Source organism: Aedes albopictus, chromosome 1 (assembly GCF_035046485.1).
Source record: "Aedes albopictus strain Foshan chromosome 1, AalbF5, whole genome shotgun sequence".
Lineage (NCBI taxonomy): Eukaryota > Metazoa > Arthropoda > Insecta > Diptera > Culicidae > Aedes > Aedes albopictus.
In genome coordinates, this window is record NC_085136.1 from 51,298,932 (window position 1) to 51,324,992 (window position 26,061).

At 46.6% G+C, this 26,061-nt stretch overlaps 4 protein-coding genes and 2 pseudogenes across 5 annotated transcripts; 4 read left to right on the forward strand and 2 right to left on the reverse strand.

The window, feature by feature from the left end:
* Window positions 1-846: 846 nt before the first annotated feature.
* Window positions 847-9,417, reverse strand: LOC109398767 (chromosome-associated kinesin KIF4A). The gene is made up of 4 exons (XM_019671164.3): window positions 7,994-9,417; window positions 1,773-3,667; window positions 1,124-1,560; window positions 847-1,062 (listed from the first exon to the last, which is right to left on the reverse strand). Exons 1-4 carry the CDS (start codon window positions 9,150-9,152, stop codon window positions 993-995), a joined length of 3,561 nt encoding a protein of 1,186 aa, XP_019526709.3. The 5' UTR covers window positions 9,153-9,417; the 3' UTR covers window positions 847-992.
* A 1,407-nt stretch (window positions 9,418-10,824) lies between these two features.
* LOC134285917 (small ribosomal subunit protein eS4-like) lies at window positions 10,825-12,038 on the forward strand (annotated as a pseudogene).
* Window positions 11,088-13,196, forward strand: LOC109421956 (small ribosomal subunit protein eS4-like; annotated as a pseudogene).
* Window positions 13,197-15,560: 2,364 nt separating this feature from the next.
* Window positions 15,561-16,619, forward strand: LOC134284927 (uncharacterized). Of its 2 annotated transcripts, none has more exons than XM_062844502.1 (2): window positions 15,561-15,974; window positions 16,034-16,619. In XM_062844502.1, the coding sequence occupies exons 1-2, from the start codon at window positions 15,801-15,803 to the stop codon at window positions 16,469-16,471; spliced, it is 612 nt and encodes a 203-aa protein (XP_062700486.1). In that variant the 5' UTR covers window positions 15,561-15,800; the 3' UTR covers window positions 16,472-16,619. The 2 variants fall into 2 exon arrangements, with proteins under 2 accessions (XP_062700486.1, XP_062700487.1); XM_062844503.1 differs by having other exon boundaries at window positions 15,562-15,974; window positions 16,037-16,619.
* A 240-nt stretch (window positions 16,620-16,859) lies between these two features.
* Window positions 16,860-23,328, reverse strand: LOC134284925 (chondroitin sulfate synthase 2-like). The gene is made up of 2 exons (XM_062844500.1): window positions 21,522-23,328; window positions 16,860-17,990 (listed from the first exon to the last, which is right to left on the reverse strand). Exons 1-2 carry the CDS (start codon window positions 23,088-23,090, stop codon window positions 17,157-17,159), a joined length of 2,403 nt encoding a protein of 800 aa, XP_062700484.1. The 5' UTR covers window positions 23,091-23,328; the 3' UTR covers window positions 16,860-17,156.
* Window positions 23,329-23,488: 160 nt separating this feature from the next.
* On the forward strand, window positions 23,489-25,346 carry LOC134284926 (tyrosine--tRNA ligase, mitochondrial-like). The gene is made up of 3 exons (XM_062844501.1): window positions 23,489-23,783; window positions 23,990-25,083; window positions 25,144-25,346. The coding sequence occupies exons 1-3, from the start codon at window positions 23,632-23,634 to the stop codon at window positions 25,305-25,307; spliced, it is 1,410 nt and encodes a 469-aa protein (XP_062700485.1). The 5' UTR covers window positions 23,489-23,631; the 3' UTR covers window positions 25,308-25,346.
* Window positions 25,347-26,061: the final 715 nt, after the last annotated feature.

The window sequence follows — 26,061 nt, forward strand, 5'->3', positions numbered from 1 at the left end:
ACAGACGCAGACACTTACCTTGAAAGTTGATCACGGATGAAATGATCGAGTCTTTGAAACCTCAGATAAGAAAAAGTGAATCACAGACGTACCCGAAAATACACAAATTCTGGAAACCCTTCGTGTTCTGTAATGTCTACAGCGTTATGTGGATAACCTGGACGGTAGTCATGCTGCTTTTCCTTTCCCACCTTATACTTACAGCAAATAAATGGGCTGGACCTCAACCTGGGGGAGCGATTGCTGATGGATGAATGTGTCGTTTGTCTAAACTAAGAGATATGTAGGTAAATATTTAAACTATTGTACCGTGGGATGCCCTAATTTCGCGCGGGTCCAAATTTTGCTCACTGATAATTTTTAGAGGTAATAATCATAGAAGTAATTGTTGAATTTCACTTAAGATAGCGTAGCAAAAGTGTAATTTGGACATTTGGACAATTAGTTTTATGATTATGATCTCTATATATTATCAGTGAGCGAAATTTGTACCCGCGGGAAATTAGGGCACCCCACGATATTTAAAATGTTCACATACTTACTTACAGCAATTCATTAGCCATTGAGAAGCGTGTCCATCTTTAATGTTGATAATTCTCGGACCGAACGAATTCAGTTCCCCAATGGATAAATCCTTTGGCTTTTCTATTTGTTACAGATTGCGATTGAAGAAAATTGTTCTGTTTCTTAGTGTGTTGACCCAGGTATATTCAACTACCGATTCAGATACCGAGTTCGAGAGAATGGGCACTGTTCGGATGAATGCAAACTCGATCTCCTTTCTAGCGCGTAAAATAAGTCGTGTAATACAAATATTTAAAAATAAAATACATACTAAACAGTAAATGAAGATGGTCCGTCGAATCAATACAATTAAATGGTCAAATGAGCTTAACGAATAATAATCATGCTAAAATCGCACAATACAAACGAATCAAGTCTTGTATCTTCTACTCACTCCTGTTCTTCTTCCTAAGCTCCGGAAGTCCATCTTACATGTCATCCAGCAGGGGCTTCCTCTTTTTGACCGAGTACACGTATGTCGGCGTCAGAATGTCGTTCCTGGAAATCATCAACACACATTATCAATCGGTTAAACCGCGCCACCATCATTGCTACATACTTGATCCGTTTGGGCGTGTGATTCTCCACGCTGCCGTCGCTGCTATCGTCCTGCGATTTGCGCTTCTCCAGCGATCGGTCACCGTTCTGCTGCACCACGTTCTCTTTGTTATCGTCGTCGCCTTTGACCTCGCTTTCGGCCATTTCTTGGTCACCATCATCCTCTTCGTCTTCCTTGAGCGATTTCTCATCGAACTTTTTGTTGACGCATCCCGGTGGACAGCGACACTGATCGCCGCAAAATTCGCCCTGCTTCTTGCAGCCACATCGCTTGGTAGAACAGGTCGATCCGCAGCTGCAGTGCGCCTGGTTGCTCGTATTGTGCGAGGACTTGGCCGTGGTGTTGTTACCTTCTTCCGATTCTACGCTAGCTGCCGTTTGACGTTTCTTCGCTGCGGCGCCCTTCTTCATCACCGATTCCCGAATACCCTTGCCGGCCTAAACGAATAAGGAAACTTGAGTGAGCTTCATGCATGCGAAGAGCTCGCTTCGAATATCTTCAACGTCTGGCGAAATGTGACACATTTGTTTATACAGCGAGACTAGTTGAATTGATTAAAGTGCCTGGGACGTTTGGCACAGTGCTGTTGGCAGGAAACAACGCCAATCAACCATCATACCAAACGACCCACTACCACCCGTAAACTTACCCTTTTCTGCTTATAGCGCGGAGTGGCCCTAAAGTCCGGATCGTCCTCCTGGTCGGAGTCGTTCCACTCCAGTTCGTCGTCCTCTTCCTCCTCCTCGTCGTCATCCTCGACGACGGGTGCGGCCACCTTGTTCCGCGTCCGCCGAGAAGCCCGACTGTTCTTCGCTTCCTCCAGCTGTTTGTTCAGCAACCGGTTGGCTTCCTTGACCGAGTCCAGCTCCTGGCGCATTTTCTCCATGCGATCGCTGGCCTCCTGGAGGATCGAATCGCACGTGTTGGTCATCTCCTTGGACTGGCGGGCGTACTTTTGCTTGGACAGCAGCAGCATGGAGAGCTTCTCTTCGTACATCTTGGCCAGTTCGTTGGTTTCGTCGGTGAAGCGCTGCTTGGTTTCGGCCAGCTCCGAAGTTAGCTGACGGATGTTTTCCTCCAGACATTCAACCGAGAGGCGAGTGTCGACTAGCTGATGACGGTTCTTGGCCGATTCTTCCTGTGTCTCGGTGAACACGGTGAGAAGTTTTTTGAGCACTTGCTTTGCTTCTGGGAGAGTAGGGATGCCCTCGAGGATGGCCTTCTGCTTGGAGTCGACGTCGGTGGAGAGGATTTTCTGTTGAAGATCGGCAATCTGGGCATTTCGAAGTTCTAGGTCATGCTCTTGCTGTTTGATCTCGTCTTCGTTGTGCTCATCGGAGTTGCCCTTCATTTCCAGGAGTTTGCTATTCAGTAAGGCGCGATCGTCCATCAGGAGTTTTAAGGTGACGGAAGCATCCGTAACGGAACGGATCAGTTCCAGTTCGTGGTCCACCCAGGAAGAAACGTCCGCACCCCGAACCGGTTTCCCAACAGCTCGGGCAGCTCGCATAGCTTGGACATTCTTTTGTCGCTCCAATGCTTCCTTCAGTCGCTTGTTTACAGCAACCGCTTCTTCGACCTTACGCTTCAGCACGTTCTGCTGCTTATCATGAACGGTCTGCAGACGAACCATCTCATTCTTGAGCTTCCGGTCCTTCTCCCGTAGTTGGCAAATTTCCTTCTCGCGGTTGATCTTCCACTGGCGGAAGTTCTCACTTTCCGCTCGCATCGACTTGACCAACTTGACGCGAGTTGCCTTCATGGCTTGGATTTCCCTGCTCAGATTCTGCACCCGCTGAGTGTCCTTCTCCTTCAACTGCAGCATCTTTGCCTGCTGGATGCTCTTCTTCCTGAGCTCCGCAAGCTCTGACTCCAACTGCTGAACCTTCTTCCGCCGCTCCTCAGCCAGTTTGCTCTTCTTGTCGAACACCTTCGTCGTATTGAGCTGATCGTTCAGTTCTTCAATCTGCTTCTCTAAATCCTTGATTTTACCCTCATACTCTTCGAGTTTGTCGTTACTGCTGCAGTTACTGTCGTCAACGGTAAACGTCAAATTGGAAATATTCCCTAAGCACTTCCTATGGAGCTCTTCCTTAAGTTCCAGCTCCCGATTCAGCTGCCTCAGCTCCTCGCGAATCTTCATCTGCTTCTGAGTGTGCGTATCGGAGCGATTCTGGAACTCCTCAGCGGCAGAGTGCAGCAAAGCGTCGGACGTCTGCGACTCTGTCCGAATCGACGCCGTTTCTTCCTTGTACCCATCCAAGATCGCTTGAATTCCCTGCTTCAGGTCCGAATCGGGACTTTGCGCCAGCAGGGCTTCGATCTCTTCCACGATCTTCTCCGCCGTCAACGTGCGCAGCTGATCGTTGGCCATGTCCTGCAAGGCCGATTGCAGCTGCTGCTGCAAGGTTCGAATCTTTTCCATCATCTCCTTCTCCTGGCGGACGGCCTCAACGGTGGGAATGAATCCATTCGCCAAATGGTGATCGCTGTTGGAACGGACAATTCCGGACTTGCTGCCCGGAGCCGTTGATGGACGGTTTGCTGGAAAATAGAAAGTGAAAGTTAGCTGAAATGAGTAGGGACATTAGGGTGGATCACTGTTGTATGGGAAAATTGTATTACATTCAACTAAGATCAAGGTTTGTAGGGGCCCCTTGAGGTCCCAAATGAGGATGAAGTAAATTTGGCTCCTCTGGAGGATTTCAGGCGGAGTTCAGTAAAAGCAGCCATCAACGACGCATCTCTCATCGGCTAGGTGGGAAAAAAGTCGACGGAATTAATGGTTCAACGAGGAGTGCAGACAGATTTTGGAGGAGAAGCACGAAACACGGACAGTCATGCTGCAGCAAGGAACCCGACAGAACGTGGAACGTTACAAACAAAAGCGGAAAAGCAGACCCGACCCTTATGCTAGTGAGCAATGGAAGAAAATGTCTTCTCTCCGATGAAATTGTGCACCTGAATCTGTCTACAGGAGTTTAATTTTTCAAAGAATTATTCGAAAGGTGTTCTGAAGAATTGTTCAACAGATTCCAACAGAATCCCTGTAGAAAGTATTATTCCAGGTGTTTTCCAACATTTCCACAAGAACTTACTCCAGAGATGTTTTCATGAATTCCTCTTGATTTTTTTAAGGAGCTCATGCAAAGATTCTTCCAGAAATTTCCCCTCCCAGTTCCTGTACCAATTCGTATAAAGCTTCATCTGAAAATTGCTTAAAAAATTCTTCCAGGAGTCACTCCAAATATGTTGTCGAAAATTCTTTCAAATATCATCGTTTAAGGAATTCCCCCACAGATTCCACCTTGGATTCCAACAGAACTTGCTGTATGAGTTGCGCCAACGATTCTTGCGGGATTCATTAAAGGAACTCGTTCAGAACTGCCTGCTGGAGTCCTTCTAGAAATTCACCCAGAAAACCTGTCAAAGACTTCTTAAGCAATTCCTTCGTACATTCCTTAAGAAGTTTAACCAGGACTTACACAAGATTTCTCCAAAAGTTCTTTTAGAGAGTCATGAAGAAGCTCTTCAAGCGATTCATCGAATAGTTCCTTTAGAGAATTAACTATTCAAGATTTACTCCAAAGATTCACCCGAAGATTCTTTCAGTTTTTTTCTGAAATTTCTCAGAAGCTTCTTCCAGGAATTACTTTAAGAGTACCTCCTGCAATGGCACCAGGGTGTCCTCCAAAAATTGTTCCAGAGAAGAACCCTCTAGGCTGTTCTTTCAGAGATTTTACTGGGAATTTTCTTGCTTCGGATACACGCGAACAATGGTAGGAAAAACTTCCGTAATAAAAACTGCGTCCAATTTTACACGTTGCTATTATTTTTTTTTTCTATTTCAAAACAATGTTGGAAGAAAATACAAAAGAAAAATGATAATGTTGCTTCTGGTAATACTTCAACCGAAGGGCGCTCTTATTTTCAAAACATTCCTAATGCGATTCCTCTAGGGGGCCGTTCATAAACCACGTAGACTTTTTGGGGGGAGGGGGGGGGGGGTCTAACCAAAGTCTACGCTCCATACAAATTTCAAAATTTTTGTATGGACAAAAGTCTACGAGGGGGGAGGGGGGGGTCTGAGATGGCCAAATTTTGGTCTACGTGGTTTATGAACAGCCCCTAGGAATTATTCCAAAGCTTTCACTTGGACTTAATCTAAGAAATTTTTCCGAGTTATTTTTTCGAAAATTCTTCCTGGCATTTGGATCTACCACTCAATAAACGCAAGCCAATCGAGAAACACAGTCAGCTTTATCAGCTAGTTTCAGTACTCGACGTAGACAGGTTGCTTCGCCAGTATGACAGAATTATAGCATTTCCCGGCGTTTCACGGAACATGCGCTGCCCCGTGCTTCTACTAAAGACACAGCTTGGGTGACTCGGGTGTACGCGATCTCCAACCTTCGAGCATTGCTCAAGAAGGAGATACATGGTTGCAGCATGTTATGCAGACTTCGCAAGGCTCGAACTAGTATTCCACCGATGGCAACACGATTAGCAGTTCATGCAAGATCTTTTACCCATACCTGGTTCGATTACTGTGGATCGTTGTTAGCTCTGTTCGCCTGCCTGACCGTACGCGCAGTTCACCTCGAAGTAAGTAGCATTCAGTTTGTCAACATCGTTCTGTTTATCCTACGTACGACACTTCGTTGCAAGGGGAATTCATCACGGAAAACGGGGCGAACTTTCAATGAGCTGAACGGCTGTTACAAGGGCAGATGAGTCAGGGACTGTCGTCAACGTTCACAAATTCAGCAACGAAGTGGATCTTTATATGTACCTCTAGGTCCATGGGAACACCTAGCGCAATGATGGATTCCTATGCCGAGACGAAATCGGACGACGAGGGTTTACAAACGTTGGTCATGGAAGCGGGAAGCATCGTAAATGCAAGGCCTCTGACAGTCGAATCAGAAGCGTTGACTCCAAACCGTTTGTTGATGGAGTTATCCAGTGGAACAAGTCGTTGCGGTCAAATTTCGAACTATGTACTCTCAGTCGGCGCATCATCTGAAGAACACTCATGAACAGATCTAGCTCAAGCTAGATCGTTTCTGGCACCGTTGGATCGTTGAATATCTGCAGGTGCCGGTGAAGATGACAACCGAAGTGAGTCGAGGAAGTACGACAACTACGTGCTGATCGTAAACGACGGCGAACGGAACAGCTGAGTGCATGGACGTGTGGAGCAGACGACCGCAGGCGTAGATGACAGAACTTGTCAGGCAATGGTACGGACTTTGGAGGTGTGCTACAGCGTCCAGTGGCGAAACTGCCAATCACTACATGCGCACCGAGGAACAAGGAATACCTCCCGAAATGTAGTTAACAGCGCACTAAAAGGCGCTTGGGTTTTCGTTCTCTTGAATTGAATACCTCAAAATATCTAGTTCTATGGTTCTATATTCAGTTGTGAAGTTGTGAAGATCGTTTAATCGCGTAGCAGAAACCTTAAAGTTACAGATGTTTTGCAATCCTAGTTTAGTTCGTGATCGTGGTCCTACAAGCGGAAGCGATTGTCGATTCACAGTAAGATCCGCCGATTTGTGAAGTTTGTCAGGTTCGAAAAGTTGTAAATTTATGAGTCCACTGATTTTTGCCGGAAAAAAATGTCGGATCGAATAAGAGCGTCTAACTAAAGTTATATTTCGTGGTGCTTCAAAGCTATAAAAGTAACCCATAATTTGGTACATCCCAGGCCACCTTTCGTCGTCTGTCACCTTAAACGACTGAGTTCGTGGAAAGTTATCAAGCCGGCATCATCGACGACAGCTCGACAACGAATCAGATCTTCACCGTACGGTAAATACTCCACAGAAATGCCGTGAATATCAGGTCCCAACGCATCACTGTTTATCGATTTTAAGGCGGCATTCGACAGTATCGACCGAACAGAGCTATGAAAACTTCCAAAATTCTGTTAAGGATTCGTTCCAGGAATTCTATGCGAGACTCCTCCTGGAGTCCCTTCTGGGATTTCTTCAAGAATTCTTTATGAGATCCTTCCACAAATTCTACCAGATCTTCTTTCAGTATTTTTCCAAAAACTTCTTCGAGATTTCTCCTGGGGCTCCTTCCGGGATTCTTTCGTGAACTTCTTCTGGGATTGCTTCACGAATTCCTTCCGGGATCCCTACGGTAATTCCACCGGCAACTTCTTGCGAGATTCCTTCAAGAACCTCTTCCGGGATTTCTCCGGTTTTAATTTCTGGGCTTATGTCATGAATTGTTTCTGGAATTTCCTTACGAAGTTCTTCGGAAACTTGTTCCTGGGATTCCTCTCGGAACTTATCCCGGGGAATTCTTCTGGAATTCTGTCAGACACTGCTTCTAGGATTTCTTCAGGAGCTTTTTCCATGATTCATCTAGGAACTCTTTGCTAGTTTCATTCAAGAGTTCCATTTGGAATTCCTGCAGATCCTTCTGGAAATTTATTCTGGAATTCTTTCATATGTTTCTAATAGAAATCCTTCAGGAGTTCATTAAGGAATATTGTGAGAAATTCTCTCTGCAGTTTTTGCTAATAGAATTCTTTCTGAAGTTCGTACAGGATTTCCTTGAGGAAATACTCCAGTAAGTTCCTTCCGATTTTCCTCCGAAGCTATTAGGAGAATCTCGGATGGAATTCCTGGAGGATTTCCGGAACTCATGAGAAATGCCGAAATCTCTTGAAGTGCCAAAAGGAATATCACAAGGAATCCTGAGATAGAACAAGGGTAAAATTTGGTGCGTACACTTTTTTTTTTTCAAAAGTTTCACCAAGCCAGTCACTAGAAATTGTTTAAATAACCCTCGAATTATCCTTTCTTGAACAATTACGACAATAAAAGCAAACAAAAACAATTTTAAAATACTCACCCGCACCGGGAACATTCTCCTTCCCACCGGCACTGTAGGCCAATAGTTCTAGTCGCAGCTCCTGGATGATCGCATTCAACCGCCGGATCTCCGCCTGGTTCGGATCCTGGTTGACGACGGCTTTGTTCTTGATGTTTTTGGCCCGATTTGCATATCGAAGGGTGTTGATCGTCTCCTCGCAGTTGTAGTCGGCCGGCGAAACGCAGGCCACCATCAGCGTCAGGGAATTTCCCCCTAGCGAATCTTGCAGCAGTCGGGTGAGCTTTGACTCCCGATAAGGAACGTGTCCAAGCGGTCCACCCGAGGATCCCAACGCCGAAATGACATTCCCCAGCACCAGCAGACCCTGATTGATCTTGACACCTTCCTTGAATCGCTCTCCGGTGGCTTGCGTCTTCTTGGGCCGTTCCGACCCGGCCAAATCCACCAGGTGGAACTTGCTGGTCGTGACCGTTGGCTTTTCACCTTTGATGCGGTTCGTCAAATTCAGTGTAAAAATTGCGTGACTCCTGCTGGAAACGGCATTCATCGCTGTGGAAGCAACGGCCCTCTCCTGGGATCCCCTCATCAGCGCTTCGAAGGTTTCCTCCGCAGACCGGATGGGAATCTCCGTCAATCCCGGAATAACAATCTGATTGTTTGCCTCCCGGATGTCCACCACTCGCTCTTCGCGGGTTCCCTTACTCGATAGCAGATCGTACAAATTCTCCTGGTACAGTTCCATGAAGGAGCAGTTTATGGTCACTTCCGATTCGCTTGCCATCTCCTTGACCCGCTCAAAAATGTCATTGATCGCGCGCGGAATCACTCCCATCGTCTCGTCCTCCTCCCCGTCGTAATTCGTTCCCATTGTATACGTCTTCCCGGAACCCGTCTGTCCATATGCCAGGATGGTCACATTGTATCCGGCGTACAGCTTCTCCAGCAGCGGCTGGACAGAACTTTCGTACAAGTGCTCCTGTGAATCCTCCGGCGCAAACACATAGTTGAACGTAAACGCCTCCGGCTTGCCACTGATCCCATTTCCGATCACAACCTGCGGTTCCCGGCAAGTGGGCTGCTCGACCACAATCCGACAGCCGCGGTCCCTTTCGCGCTGATTCAACGGTCGAATGCGTAACGCCACCTTCACCGAATCCGCCGATTGATTGCTCGCCATTCTAACACCCGATCCACAATCAATGAAATCAATCAACAAAAACACTCCCGAACTGAAGAAACTTAACAAGTTTTCTAATTTCCAACAAAATATTTATCGAAACACCAAAAAAGTTAAAACATTTTCCGCACGCAAAATCGCACCACCGCGACCACAGAGGAGAAAGAGCAACAACGAACAAACCGCCGATTTTCAAAATGGAAGTTTTGACAGCTTGCTTTGGTTTTTCTGTAACGCCTGCAGCACGGCAGGCGTTATGTTTTGGTTGGGTGTTCATTTCCTCAGGGTGATTCATAAATGAATTTCACGTATGACTTTTGAAAAGGCCCAGGCCCCTGCATGCGCGTAACTACAGCGCATTTGGCCCCTCAGCTCCAATTTCAAGCATGCTTGCTGTACCTAGTGCATAACAAGCGAGCACGACTTGGAGCTGAGGGGCCAAATGTGCTGTAGCGACGTGCATGGGCCCCTGACACGGCCTACTGCCGTAATTTTGCAAAGTGACGTAAAGCCAAGGGCAAGACACTGTGCTGGAGAGTACATTTTCCTTCACAGAGTTACTCAGAATTTCTCCGGATTGCTCCCGTTTTGCTTGAGTATAGGTAAATTCAACGGAAGCTAACGATCCCTCCGCATCTGGTGGCAGGAATGAGAACCCTATAGGGCACTGCATGAAATTCTCTCCTTCTCCTTCACTCTTACAGAAATTTTGTAAACAACAAGGCCACGAAACGTCAAAGTCCCATACAAAATCAAAATAATGCAGTGCCCTATAAAAAACGTGGCTCCGCCAAAATTTCACATGGTGCAGCATAGGCAAAGTACACTTTTTTCACTTTTTCATATCGAATTCCGCATAGTAGAGAAACAAACGAGCACTTTTTGGAAAGAAAATTTAATTCTCTTTCAGTTGCGCCCGGTAGGTACTTACGAACAATTTATGTGATTAATTTGAGGAGCTCTTGCTATGCCTCCGATATGCCTCCGGAGGGCGATCTTCCGGATTTTTTGTTAGCTGCCCCCAATCCGATGTCTGTCGGCGTGAACATCAAGAATGATGATAATGAAAGCCATTGCAAATGGAAAATAGCAACTTCTAAGCGCGAAAAATCGCTAAAAGTAAATCCCAAAAATATTGTATAGTGAATACCATCTAAAGGCAAATTTCTCAAAATGGAACACATTATTCGAAAAAATATTTTGTAGTGGTTGTGCACAATGGTGACCACTATTAAGCCTACCAAATATTTTTTCGGGAAAATCTTTGTACTTCAAGTAATTCAAGTTTAGATGTATTTCGCCATACAAAATTAAATTGATTTACTCCTGCTGATCAACTGTGGCTGCGCGCAAAGCGGGTAATCCATTCCCGAGGAACTCCTGGAGGAATTCCCGAAGAACGCCTGAAGAAATTTTTGAAACTCCTGAATGAATTACCGGGGAACTCCTGGAAATGCTACCGCGGAATTCCCGAGGAACTCCAACAGGACTTCCCGAAGAACTCCTTGTGGAATTCCCGAGTACCTCCAACAGAAATTCCTGGAGAAACTCATGCATAAATTTCCACTCCTGGATGAATTACCGACAAATTCCCGAGAAACTCCCGTGGATTTTCTGGAAGAATTCCCGAGGAACCCCTGAATGTATTTCCGTGGAATTCTCTTGGATTCCCATGAGGTATACTCGATAATTCCCAGGTAACTCATGGGGAAATTTCCGAGGAACTCCCAGAAGAGTTTTCGGGAATTGTCGGGGGAATGGTTTTCGAAAGAATTCTTGTGGAAATATTAATTGATTGCTAATAATGTTTGTATATTTCCAGGAGGATTACGCAGCCATCTTCTATTGTGAACGCTTCCAGGATTACCTTTGTCCCGCGTCCATCCATTGGCCCACACAAACTGTGTGAGTCGTTGCAGCTTGTGATTTCATTGCGCAACCATCTGAAGTACGTCTTGGCCAACGCCAAGGTCACCAAAATCTGCAGCGTCACATCTAGATCGACAAGATTCTCACCAAATTCTCACTGACCTCAACTACCCGGCTGGATTCATGGATATCACTCTGGGTGATCTATGGCGTCAAGGATCGTTTCACCGTTCACCGTATTACTCCGGTGGAGGTCAAGTACAAGCTCCTGAACATGGAGTGCGTCCAGATCAGCCCAAAGAAGGTGCCGTTTATCTTGACCCACTATCCGGATCCGAGCATCCACCAGAACGATTCGATCCGCTATGATATCGCCACCGGTGATGCACGTGCTCAAGCTCGAACCTGGTAATCTGTACATACATGTGCATGACCATTCATCAAAATTTTGATCGTTACGGAACTGGGATCCAGCGTCAGAAGCACTCGGGAAATCGTGCACTTCAAGAATGCCAACGGACACGTATTCGCCACCCGTCTGACCAACGTTTTCATAATCGGCAAACCTACCAAGGCTTTCATCTTGCTGCCAAGTATGTACCTAGCTAGGTTGTCAAGGTTCCCCGAACGCCGATTCATATAATGCCATTTCTCGATGCACCCTTCTTTCTAGGCGATTCTTAAAACTTTTATTCAGGGTTTCATTACTCCCCAATTTTTTTGACAAAAACAGCTGAATGAATAATAACAAAATTGTTCATAAGTATTCGTTCTTTGTATATTGTCCTTAATAATTTTCTTGCTTAAGGTCGGACAACTCTTTGAACAACCTAATTTCTAGGATCATGAACATGTTTTGGTAAAAGATCGAACAAGAATGTAATGTAACCATTTTTGGGGAAATTTGGGAACTTAGAGGAACTGACATTCAGGGAAATGACATTCGAAGAAAAGTAGCACAATAATTTTCAAATACCTAGTAATCCATTTTTGATATTTTTGTGCTAATAATTTCTGTATGCTTCCAGGATGACAACGCAGTCGTCTTCGAGTGCGTGTTGTGTTCACACTGCCGCCTGCCGCCGTCGAAATAGTCGTAACCTTTTTACCCTAGCCTATCAACATGGCTCGCGGACCGAAAAATCATTTGAAGCGTTCGAATTCCCCAAGAGGATGGATGTTAGATCGTGCTGTGTGAATCGTTGCCGCTGGTGATTTTTTTGCCCAACCGACTGAAGTGCGGCCTTGATCAACACCGAGGTCACCAGGATGCAGCGTCACATCAAGATCGACGACATGGTCTGCACTGACTCGAACTACCAGTCCGTATTTTATCACCATTGAGAAGATAATAAAAACTTCTGCTTGATCTACGACTTCGACATCAAGTGTCGTTTCACAAGATCATGATGGTGAACCACGGCCAGATCGGTCGACCCAGAGATCTTGATTCACGACGATCGCCGCACCATTCGCTACCCGGATCCGATTATTCACCAGAACTATTAAATCCATTACGATATCGCCACCGGTAAAGTATTGGACGTGCTTAAGTTCGAACCCGGAAATCTGTGCATCGTCACCGGCGGAAGAAATCGTTCTGGAACTGTGATCCAGCGTGAGCAGCACCCGGGCAAAAGCTAGGCTTTCATCGCCGCCAGAGGGCAAGGATGTCAAGCTGTTCATCGCCAAGGAACGCGACAAGTGATTGACCAGTGCACACTAAGCCATGCTGGTACAGGATCTGTCCCAGATGAGGCAAACATAATAAATAAAACTGTGCAATGAAATTCAGTTCAAAGTTTTGTTAGTCCTTGTGTTTATTTTTTCATTATTGTTTTCTCTTCTATGGCTGATTAAATTACGTTTTTATCCTTTTTCGGTTTGAATTTAGTATAGTTTTAGTACTTCTTACAACTTCACGAAATTCTGAGCGAAAAATGATAAAAACGCAATTTAATCGGCCATAGAAGGGCGCTTGCAATCGTTTCCATTTTACATCGCTTCATTTACATCGTATAATGTACGTCGAATTGAGTACATCGCAAGAATTACATCGGATCTGTTTATTACATCAACAGCCGTTGAGTACATCGGGCTGTGTAATATTCATCGATCGATGTAACGACCTGGTTGCAGCGATTTCGATGTAATATTCAACAACTTTTTTTGCTGTGTAGAGCAAAAAATGAGTTAAATTTGACGACAAAAAATTGACTTTTTTATGTAAACAAACGATTTTCTTCTTATCTCACCAAGCGCCTCTACAATTGGCTTCTTTAGTGGTGTTGAGATAATTCCATATTCTGAATCTGCATGCCAAACTGAGCCGAAATCCAAATTTTCATCAACTTTGGTGCCCGGGAACCTATTTAAAAATCAATTTGAAATTTGTATGGGAGCGATTTGTCGAATCACCCCTCGTTGCATTTTGTACTGAACGGAGCTGTCAAGCAGTTGCCCAGCTGTCAAAAGGTGATTTCAAAAAATCTCTTTGAAATTGATTTTAGGTACCAAAATAAAGATTTAAAAATCTGAAAAAAATCATAGCGGCTCAGAAAAAGGTGCTCTTTTGTTTAAAAATAAAAAATCATTGAATTTTTCTTAATTTAAAAACCCAATTGGGGGTCATCTGGATTTGCCTATCTATCGGGGGTCATCTGGATTTGCCTGATACTATCGCAAAAACAAAAGAATATATTTTTTTTATCCATTACGTTTATTTCAAGGCTCACTCGCCGGTTCCAGCTTTACAGAGCCAATATTCGTTACATTTATTTTGTGTTATAAATAGGTAAAGTTACTCCTTTCCGATTTTTATTTTTCGGCAAAACATTCTTTTCTTCCGACGGACTGTCGACTGCAGCAGCATTGTGGCCCGTGTTGGCGGACCCCTGTTCCGAACAAACTTTTTTAGTCACATTGTCCTTTTGTTTGGTTGATCGCCGGCGTTTGTGAGTCACAACGTTGAAATCGCCAGATGATGTGCTCGAAGCATTGTCTTCGACGTCGGTCCAGTCATCATTGTTCTGCGTTGTGTGTTCTTCAGACGTAGGTTTATTTACAGCGGGTGATGGCTCTGCATTAGTGTTGTTGATTAGGGGGAAATCAGTTTCATTGAACAACCCGTCGGATGGCGGCAAAGTTGATTTATTGCTCATGGAGGAACTGGGGCTCGAGCACTTCTCCTTTGGGTGGGCCGGCTGGCCGCATTGATGGCACAATTTAGGCTGGGTAAGGTACGAGACCATTGTTCTCTCGTTTTCGATGGTGATGTATGACGGAATATCGCGAAGTAATCGCATTCTCAACACACGCACGCCGTTCGGAAGTCCGGAGAAGTAGTGTTTCCACGTATCGTTTCGTATGGAAATCACTTCCCCATACTTCAGCATATAGTCGCCAATAACGGAATTGTCCATCGATAGTGGAAGATCGTGTATTCGCACGGTCACAGCATCGCAGTCCACGTAGACGGGGATGCAAAACTCTTTACCCGCGCAAAGCATTGTTCGTTTGCAATTGTTGTCCAATTGATAACGCGATGCAATATCGAAGCTTTTCATTTCGATAAGCACACAGTTGCGGGCGTGATGCAACTGTATGCTTTCCACATGTGAATATTGGAGATTAATCTCCTTCTCCAAAAACTGCTGCACTGTTCTAATATCCGGACGAACCGGCAGAACAGTGAAATCAATCACAAGTGTGTTTTTTCGTACACTACACATGATTGTGATCGAGAGTAAAGCGATACAAGAAAACACGACCGACGTACGCGATGATTGGCAGTCAACTGACAAACAAAAGAATATTGCCCGATATCCCGCTTTTCTTGCAGTTTAAGGGGTGATTTTCAACAAATTTTGTCGGTAAAAATAGTTACTCAGAATTTCTCAGAGTTACTCTCGTTTGCACAGTGTCTTGCCCCTAGCGTAAAGCCGACGTATTGTAGAATAGGGTGATTCAGGTAATTTGGACAGACCGTTGCGCGTATATATTTTGGACATTTCCATTTGAACTTTACTTAAAGAGAGCCTCTCATCTGCACTTAGGACCTATAGAAATGTTTGGCCTGATTTCTGCCGTGCGCAGCATTTATTGATGCACTAAGCGATAAGAATAAGCAGTTTTGACTAGAGTCAGTCTAGTTTTTATAGGGACTCTAGTTTTGACATCCAAGCGGTGTGCCGTTTACATCCATCGACCAATCAGCGACGAGGATCTCATCGACGGCACACCACTTGGATGTCAAAACTTCTTCTTCCTTTCGCTTGGTGCATCAATCAATAGTTGTTCCATGTTAATAGGGATTCCGATAGAACATGGGACAACTATGCTGCACACGGCAGATTTGCTCTCGTTACATCTGTCTTGCCTTTAGGTTGGGCCTTATGAAAATCTTATGTTCATTTGGCTGGTTCAGTACAAGAATCGGAATCCTTTTTAGACATCCCTAAATACAACAGCGTTCATGCATGAGGCGCCAGAAGAGTTCATTCACAAGAACGTCATCATCAGCGAAACGTAAACATTAGATCTGTCAGATGCGCCAGAAAAAAAAAACATCCTGCCTTTGCGTACGTCGGACGGAACGTCTGCCTCCTTCCACCAGACACGAATATTTTCCGGATTATTTCCGCGCAATCCGGTGGCATCCGTCTGTCCATCGGCTCAACGTTTCGCCTCATCAACTAGCTCGCTTTAATGTGCATTTCGCGCGGTTTGCTGCCGGTGGTTTAGGTTTAGTTTATTTTGCCTAAGTAGGTAGTGGTAGCGATGATCACCAATCTGGTAATGACTCGGTTACGGCACCTGCTGATAACGGTGGCCGCACTGATCAAGCGAATCCTATGCTGTTGCTCACGCCGCAGGAAAGGCTCGACCTGCGAGGGTGCTGATACGGCACTCAATTCCGTGGATGTGGTGCGCGATTCTGGAGCTAGATATAAGGTGAGTTTCTGGGATTGAGACATGGGTAGAATGGTGTGTAACATTAAACTTCTTTTCAGCAGAACGTGGTGGAAAAAGACTGGAACTCGTGGGACGATTCGCCCAAGACGGTGGAGGAGCACATCGAGCGGTACCGGGAGCAGCTGGCTGCTCCTCCGCCCCCGCGGGAACCGCCACCGGAGGAGCAGATAGACTTTTTCCAAGACATGGCCCCGAAGACGTTCAGTCAGCCGAAGGTGTACATTGCCGAGAATGGGCCGCAGGATGACCCGAGTGGGTCGCAGTTTTCCCGCCTCACGGCCCAAATCGACATTCCGGTGGAGGATGGACTGACCGACTGGAACGACGATGGGCCGCGGGCCGGATGGGACGATGCCGACGAAAATACCACCAAACAGCTGATCCGGGAGACGAGGAAGGAACTTCGGCAGCAGCGGCAGATGCAGCACCATCATCATCAGCAGCAGCAACAGCAGCATCGTGGGTATTACAAGTGAGAAGGAGTGTGTTCCGCTTCGTATTTGATTGGTAAGTTTATTTTTGTAATTTTAGTTAACTTTCTCTCGATTGACGGAGGGAAAGGATTCGCGTTGAGTCTTTATATTTTATGTGATTTTTAGTAGAATTATATCCAAGCATTTGAAATGCCACAAGCGGTTTCAAGCGATAGAAAGGAAAGAAGGCTGATTCTTAGTATTTTTTGTGAACTTTTACAACTGTTCGTAAACTAGAACAGTTCTTAAATGAGCTGTAGCCGACCTACTTATACATGATCTTGGTGCTGTCAAATGAAGGTCAACAACCCTTTCCGACTCTCATTATCCATAGGTACCTAACAGGAAGAGTGTTGAAGCATGTGCATTGTAGTCATCACGTTGTATGAAATTATTTTAACTTTATCCAGCTCTGCTCTGGACAACAAGGCACTTTTTATTGGTATTTTAAACCCCTACAAACGAACAATACCTTCCTGACACAGACGAGTAAATACACGAGTTTGGCTTATCTTCTATATATATAGGGAACCTATAAGGCAGCACTTCTCAAAAGAGAGGAGAATTACCGTTCTAAATGCTGCTTCACCGGGAAAGCTTAGTATACAATTCAGTTATTTGGCAAGAGTTTTTGCTTTGTTCTAGAATGATTTATATTCGACTACAAATGCTACCAGTTCCTGTTGTGCTACTTCTTCACCTCGTTCTCCTGCTGGCTGTTCCCGTACTGCACCAGCACGTCTCCGATCTGCTTCTTGGAGGCGATCCTAACACATCGTTCCTCGTTCGATTCCTCGCACCGCAGTGCCGCCAGTTGTTCTCCCTCGGGGTCCGCCGCCAGGAAGTTCTCCATTGCCCTCCCAAGTCGCAGATTGGGCTCGATTCCCCTCAGCACGTGGATCTTGGTGTTGGCCCGCACGAACAACTCGGCCACGTTCTGGATTCCATCCTCCTGGGTGTAGTTGACCAAATTGACAATATCCCTGTCGCTACGCACTATCGGCAGCTGTTGCTCCAGCAACTTCCTCGATTCCACGTAGTCTCGGCTGTAGAACGAAACCACGTCGTAGTTGGCCCGGTCGAAGTAGCCGCTGCTCTGGCCGACGTCACATCCGTCGCACTCCTTGCACAGCTTGGTCCACCGGCAGGGATACATGGTGAACCCGATCGGGCTGAACACCTGGAAGCCGGCGATGGTGTTCATGCGGACCCGGTTCAGGAAATCCGACCGGAAGGTGGCCGCACTGGAGCAGATCATGACCAAGCTGTCCAGGCCGATCTTGCGCAGGGCCAAATCGGTGGCCACGAAGCTTAGGAGCTGATTGGGACCGTACAGCGAGGTGGAGTACAGGTGGTTCAGGTTGAACGGGGCGCTCAGCTCCGGCGGCAACCGGATCGAGACCCATGCGACGCGCGATCCGTCCTGTTTGTGCTTCTCGGTGAGACCCAGGGCTAGGTTTTTTAGCGGCAGGAAGACGTCCTCGTCGCCCTTGCTGGGCGTGTCCGCACGGTAGTAGAAGATCTGGTGGGGGTGAGAGAGAAAGAGGATGAAACGGATATATGTAATTGGCTTGATTTGTTGGAAGGATTTTTCTGGGGAAGATTAACGACAACAACAGGAGTCCAACAAATCAGGGATTGTTACACTTTGAAAAAGTGATACGAATGTTTTAGGTAATTTTATATGTAAATAGGAGTGCCGCTGAACGTATCTGAACATTTGTAGCGCTTTGGCCTTATACAGACTCACGAAATGCAGCCTCAATCTAATTCTGTGATCTAATTCTCTACTTTTAGGCCATTTTGGGTGACGATTAACAACAAGCACAACACATATAAACCGTTCTCTAACACGGACATCAAACTGCAGACGTCTTATATTAAAACTCAGATTAAAACCAATAATGGTAGCAACCCATGGTTATGCTAGTTTAAATTTCAAGCAAATGAAATATTCATTTCTGTTTCAACCTTAGTAGGAGCCAGTCGATATTACTGCGTAGTTCTAATAGTGTCTATTCTCGACAGGTTTTTGAAGATTTTTCTAAATCGTTTGCCGTTCAAGATGACTTCCGACACAGCTGGATCCTCAAGCATAGTCACTTCAAACAACCTTTCTGAAATCGAATGTCAGAACGAAAGAGATAACTGGGTCACCTAAAAGTTCGCTGTACAGACTTTCTTGAAAGCTCAAGGATCTCTGGTGGGTTGTGAGGCCGAAGATGAAGTCCGACAGAACCTATGGCGCTGTAAACGCAGACAAGGATCGTCAGGGGGAGAAGCTGGAGAGAGCCTCCGAGAATTCGAGACTGACCAGGTGAGTCCACAAATTGATCAAGACGGATCTGACATCGTGCGAATCCATGGGAGATTACGTGAACCGTATTGTCTCGACTGCTCATCAACTCAATGGGATAGGTTTTGCTATTACTGATTACCGTCCAATGATGATGTTTTTTAAGCACGCGGCCATACATATCACTGGCTGTAGACATAAAAACGAAACTTCTTGAAGAGGTTTAGGCAATGTCAAGTGATCCAGCGTTTGCAGCGAAGATGCGAAGTGGAATTGCTAGTGAAGAAGTCTGTCGCAGCTCGATGAAGACCGGTGTTTCGTTTCTGGAGTAAAGTGCCCCACACAATGAATACGTTTGCGTGTGCATGACAGTAGTTTGACACATTTACCATGGGAAAACTGTCAAAAAACGCAAACCTCGACGGAACGGACGCTATGTGTTCCAGGCTTAAGTGTGCGTATGACGCGCAACAGCAACCTACTGGACATCAGCAAACCGTCGTCATGTGATACCGTGGCAGCAGCAAACGAAGGAAGTATGAAGATCACTGCGAAGAGTTTATCTGTGCGTCAACCTTTATGTTAACGAGGTAGACGTTGGATAAATGTCTTTGACATTCCTGAAAATTTTCAACCTTATTCCACATCAAGACACCGTAATGTAAAGAAGTTTTTTTTACATTTAATAAAACTTGTTCGTTGTTGTTTGAGCCGTGTCTGTTCGAGGTTATGGGCTCGTCAGCGAAGAAAGGTTTCGGAATTCCGCAACTGAACAGAACGAATATCGAGAACTGGCGTTTTCGTATTCAACTCTATCTGGATGCAGCGGATGTTTCGGAGGTCCTAACGAAGCCTGTCCCCGGTGAAGCGAATGCTGGAAGAGCGAAGTTCTTGCAGACAGATCGGAAGGCGAAATCTCTCTTGGTTGGATTCCTTTCCGATGAGTGTCTCGGTATAGTCCGGGACAAGGAGACGGCTCGCGATATGTGGAAGGCCCTTGAAGATACCTAAGCAAAGAAGTCTGTTGCAAGTCCGAAACTGCTACAAAAACAGCTGGCGAGATTTCGGATGAAGGAGGGAACTTTAATGTGGCATCATATCCAGCAGTTCGACGACATTGTACGACAACTCAAGACCGCTGGCGCGAAACTCGAGGAGAACGATACGGTGTCGCAGTTATTTTTTACCCTTCCCGATAGCGACGACTCTTTGGTAACGGCTTTGGAGAACATCGGTGAAAACGAGCTGACGTTGGAAACCGAGAAGCAACGATTGCTGGCAGAATAATCCAAGAGGTCTTATCGGATGGAAGATTCTTGTCAGGATCGAAGCGCTGCGTTTGTTGGAGTCCGCTATAATTTTATTCGTGAGAAGATGCAAGATGGTACGTTCAAAATCATGTACATTTCAACGACTGACCAGCTAGCGGACTTGTTCATCAAGGGACTGCCTCGTGGACTTTTCGAGATGCTGAGATCCAAACTAGGATTGTACGTTTGAGCAGGGATGTTGGATGGCAACCGACAATCTAGCGTAGCAACGTAGATAAACATACCGTAGTAAGCTTAGAATAGTTTTAAATATTTTTTTTCTTACTTCCACTGTAACACCAACCGAAACCAGACGCGTTTTACTGGCTCTGCCAATTCAATAGAAATCACTCTACGCGTTGAAGCAATCCTGTAGGCGTTGAAACGAGAAGTTCAATCAAGCGCTGTTGAAGTTGGGATTCGTCCGTTCCAAGCATAACAACTGTCTTTACAGCCGTACCGACGAGAGGGGGAATGATGCGATTTACGTCGCTCGCTATGTTGATGATCTGCTCATTGCCGGAATGAAGTTGGCAACAATCCTGAAGCTGAAGTTTCCGTGGACAAAAAGTTACGCAGGATGTGGACGTATTTCTTGAAATCGCAGTCGGAAGCTGAGGTTATCAAAACTTTCCATGATTTTCACACAATGGCGGAACGAGAATCTGGACGAAAGCTGAAAATAAGAAGAACAGACAACGGAGGAGAATATGTCAGCGCGGATTATAAGGCAAGTACTTGAAGCAACACAGAATTGTTCATCGAACAACAAATGCGTATAGGGGGCATCCATTTAGTACGTCACGCAATATTTGGGAATTTCAGACCCCCCCTCCCCCCTTCGTACGGGTTTTTCGTATACCTAATGCATTACTTGTCACACTTTCCTGAACCCCCCCTCCCCCCTATGAGCGTGACGTACTTAATGGATGCCCCCATACCCGGTAGCAAAATGACATGGCGGAGCGTGCCAACAGATTCATATAGCCCAACTGTAGAAAGGATTCTGAGCGGAGGTTGCTGCTACTGCTGAGTACCTACTGTATCGTCATGGCGTCACCGCGTAATAAGCATTGACCAATCGAAATTCCTGTGTGGTAGTGGTTTGTGTTCAGATTTTCCATGTTAATTTATCTGTAAGAACTTTGTAAACATCTTTTGTTCTCCCGTATATGGATAGGCTTGCAGTAGGTTTCGTGAGACTTTTTTTGGACAACTCAATGGTCCGGCAAGAAGCCGAATCTGGAATGCGTTCCGACGGGCTACGTCGAGAAAACCAAAAGATACAGGGTGAACAACCTGAAGCCTTCCCAGTTTTTTCGTTTCCCTGAAACTAAATGTCATACTCCCGGGATCCAAAAACCAATTTAACTCCAACGATGGTACAACATCTCGAAGCAAGGAGAGGATATGAGCATCTACATTGAATTTGTTAGCACCCACTCACCAGCATCAGGAACGTGTTGTCCTGGTTGTCCATGCAGACGCGTTCGTAGTTCTGCACAAACTGCAACGCCTCCGGCACCTGATGTTCGAACGTCGGCAGCAGAATGGCAATCCGAGTGCTCTCGGTGACGTACGGCGACGGAACGATCTCGATCAGCCCAATGGGTTTGACCACCTCGAACGATTTCAGCACCGGTTGGCGCCGTTTCCGGTCGTAGAAGTTCAAGTGCATCCGATAGTCCATCCCCCGGACGGCATCGAACTTGCGGTAGGCCGAGTGGATGGCACGGTATTCGAGATCCGGGTTGGTGCGGAATGCTTCGAGGATGGTTTTGTTCAGGATGTTCCGGATGTCCTCGGCGTCCACGGTGGAGAGTGGCCGAACGTTGACTTCGGAGTTCCACATGAACGAGTGGGTCAGGTTGAGGTGTGTCCAGGGGACGATGTCGTGGCGGGATTCCGGGGGATTCGGTTTCGGGACGCCCAAGGGCCAACGAACCTCCAGGATGTCGTTGGGGAGGGTTCCGTTCGAGATGGTGGAGGCCTGATCATGGATCTGTTGCTTCCGATGGTTGATCCGTTCCAGGTGGACACGGGAGAAGTACGCATGCAGCAGGTAGAAATCGTCCGCTGTGGTGATCGGGTAGACGACGGAAGCTCTGTTGAAGGCGTCTTCGTGCTTGATCAGGTGCAGGTCCCGGTAGATCTTGTAGCTGTTCAGTTTGTAGCTGGTGACGTTGATGTCCTGCCAAGACGGTTGGCAGCCGTCGATCTTGCTAGAGTATTTCACACACCGGCCAATGTTGAGATTGTGCTGATTGGAAACAGCACTTCGGACGCACCAGTCCAGATTGGCGCGGATCTTGCGGATGACGCTGCTGCTCAGGACGATTCCCGCGTGGAGGTCGCAGTACTGAGCATCGGCGGGCTTGTCCTCGCCCTCATGGAGGGTCGCCCCGTGGGCAGTTCCCATGTAGACGTCGAAACTAATGCTAATGTGAGACAGGCGTTCCTTGAGAAGCCTTGCATTGACATATCCCGTGTCCGTCACCAGCAGGAAGTAGTCGTAATCATCCAGATAGTTATCCGCAATGTACTTCAGCACATGGAACGGCCTCAAGTTCTCCCGGGTGTCCGTAAAACCAACAATGTTCTTCAACTTGAAATTTGTCTTGACGTTGTCCGCATTGATGAAGAACTTTATCTTGTTGACCAGGTGAGCTGATGTCTTATTGATAGCGGTGGCCAGCGAATCGATATTCTCCTGCGTGGTCATCACTCCGACGAACAACTTCTCCCGAATCCCCAGCTCGGTGTAGTAATATCTCGGCCGAACGATGTTCTTCACCTGCTTCTTGGCGATCATAGGCTTCTGCTCCAGATTGAGCTGCGGCTCAAATTCGCTCCCATACTTAGCTTCCTCACCCAGCAGATGTTCCTTCTCGGTCGCCTCCGGACATTCGGTGACAATTTCCGTCAAATCCTGCGGCATATAGTAACTGTACAGGAACCCAATCAGCAGCCCCACCAGGAAGTACTGGTTCCTACTGATGTTGCAAAGTTTCCACATTTTTCTGGACCTAAGCTGCTGACTCGACTTTTCTTGATTGAACCTAATTGGCGATGCTCATTTCCGGTCCGAATAAACTCCCAGCGAACAACCCGTTTCAGCACTTCTTCGCCCTTGTTTCGCGGCACGTCCTCGCAAATTTCACTACCAGAACACACAAAAATCAACTACCGTTCGGAAATTCCACCGAAATTTCCAGGAAAATCACTTGAAACTGCAATTTCTCCCACCCGCGTAGGCGAGCAATCAAAACAGAGACGGACGGACGGATTGCATTTGCGTACGCACGCACACACCGTCAGCAAACTTTGACGTAGAAATGCGAAGGACGATGCACCGCAACGCGCGCGTTGCACGTGGTGCATCGAGTCTCGCTCGTGATTGGTCCTCCTCCAGTCTCGCACACTTTCCGGCAGGGAACGCACATAAACAAATCGCTGTCAGACGGAAAAGTTGAGTAACCGAACGGCGGCGCGCGAGTGCAAACGTGAACTTCGCACACGGTTTTGATTGTGAAATTTGCGGTGAAATCGGGAGTGATATGATTCTGCGAAGGTTGGACATTGGAGTCAGGCGTTCCCTCCGGGTGGTACTACAGCAGCAGCAGCAACCCAAGAGAAGCTACACCGAAGGGAACATCCTGAAGCTACAGGATCGTGGCTTCTTTCAGGATGTTTTTCCAGCCGAAGCGATGTGAGTCGATATTTTTTGTTGATGTTTTCGTGGTGTACAGGGTTGAAGTCAGGGGAGGTAGTATCGATAGGTCGTTGGAATTTTTGAAGATCCGTCAATGTGAACCAATCGTGCGGATGCTGTTGCACCGCTTAACTCATCCGTATGCCTTTCACCATGGGAATCGAAATTATTGACATTTTGATTTTTTTCTCCTATCCTTCCAGTGACAAAGCACGCAGTATGCTCGGATCGTCCCCGCAAACCATCTACGCCGGGTTCGATCCCACAGCAGACAGTTTGCACGTGGGAAACCTACTGGTGATCATCGGGCTTCTGCATGCCCAACGCGCCGGCCATCAACCGATCGCCCTGCTGGGAGGTGCCACCGGCCAAATCGGGGACCCCAGTGGGCGCAAAACCGAACGGCAGGCCATGCTGCTGGACATGGTCAATCACAACCTGAGCTGTATCGGGTCGCAGATTGACCAGATCTTCCGCAACCATGAGCGGTTTCTGTGGGAGAAGCGAGGCCAGAGCGGGGCTCTCAAGCCGGTGCTGGTGGTCAACAATGCCGATTGGTACCGGGAGTTGAACTTTGTGCAGTTTATTTCGAGTATTGGGCGGCACTTCCGGATGGGGTCGATGCTTTCGCGGGCGTCCGTTCAGAGCCGGCTGCAGAGCGAAGGCGGAATGAGCTTCACCGAGTTTACGTATCAGATCTTCCAGGCGTACGATTGGCTGCATCTGTTGAAAGCGCACAGCTGTCGGTTCCAGCTTGGTGGAAGTGATCAGATGGGGAACATTATGTCTGGTCACGAGTTGATTTCAAGGGTCGATCGGAAGGACGTTTACGGAATAACGCTGCCGTTGATTACGAACGAAGAGGGGGACAAGTTTGGGAAATCGGCGGGCAATGCGGTTTGGTTGAGCAGCGATAAGACTTCGCCGTATGCGTTGTATCAGTTTTTCGTACGAACACCAGACTCCGAGGTGGAGAAACTGCTGAAGTTGTTGACATTTATGCCACTGGACGAGATTCGAAGTGTGCTGGCGAGACACCAGAGAACGCCGGAGCTTTGGGAAGCGCAGAAGCGGTTGGCTCAGGAGCTAACGTTGCTGGTGCACGGAGAGGAAGGGCTGAAAAAGGCAGAGGACATAACGGCGGCATTGTACAACGGGAATGTTGAGGCTTTGGGAGAGCTGGAAGTGAAGGACATTCGACAGACCTTTGGTGGAGCACCGGTGGTTGATATACTGCCGGAACCGGGAATGACAGTCCTTCAAATAGCGATGAGAGCTAAATGCTTCCCTACGGAGAGTAAGTCGGAATGAGTTCCGGCGGGGATGATTGACCTTGATAATTTGTGATTCTTTACAGAGGATGCAATTCGGATTATTGGCGCCGGGGGTTTCACCATCAATCTTAACAAGGCCAAGAATCCAGCCGAGGTGCTGGCACCTGGAGTTCACATTCTGAAGAATGGCATTTCGCTGCTACGAGTAGGTAAGCGTAATTATTATATCGTTAAATGGTTAATTTAAACGTGAAGTGGTTATAGAAAATGAAGATTGTTGGAAGCACCAACTCGGATATTAATTTATCCGAAATTGTCCTGGTGAAGCAGTAGGTGAGTGAACAGCGGATTTGGGTCTCGATCACATGTACACCGGGGTTTGGGATGATGGGGGAATGTCAACAGTGATATTCTTATACCACTCGGCGTTATTTGTGAGAAAAGGAATGTGTTTTACTACGGACTGAAGGTTACGTGTGTTTTGTGGCAAGCTGTATGACATCGGAGTCTCGTCTCCTCAGAAGAAAGATCGGAAGACATCGAAGAAAATACGTAACGGACATCACAGCATCATACTGAAACTAAGGTATGTACAAATCTAGGTTTAAATCAATTGAACGAGTACCTATTACCTTCTTTAAAACCTATTTGGCTACAAAGTAACTTAACTTCAGCGCCGAGCGAATGTTTAGTAGAATAACCATCTTTGTCGATTTTGGGCGATGTTCTTTCAGTTTCTTCAAATGTGTGGTGTTCCCAGGTCCTCAATCGCGTGCAGTGCAGTCCACAGTTTCGCCGAATTCTAGATGATCTCTTGCTGAATGTTATTTTTGCTATTCTTTCCTCTGACATTCGTGCTACTTGACCAATTCCCATCGTACGCCGATTTAACGGTCTTTTTCAAAATGTAATAGTTGGCCAACTGCCCATCCGTGGCGCTCGCATAGTTTTTGTTCGAGTTTGACGTTTGCTCACTACCGCCACCTACACTGAAATAAATT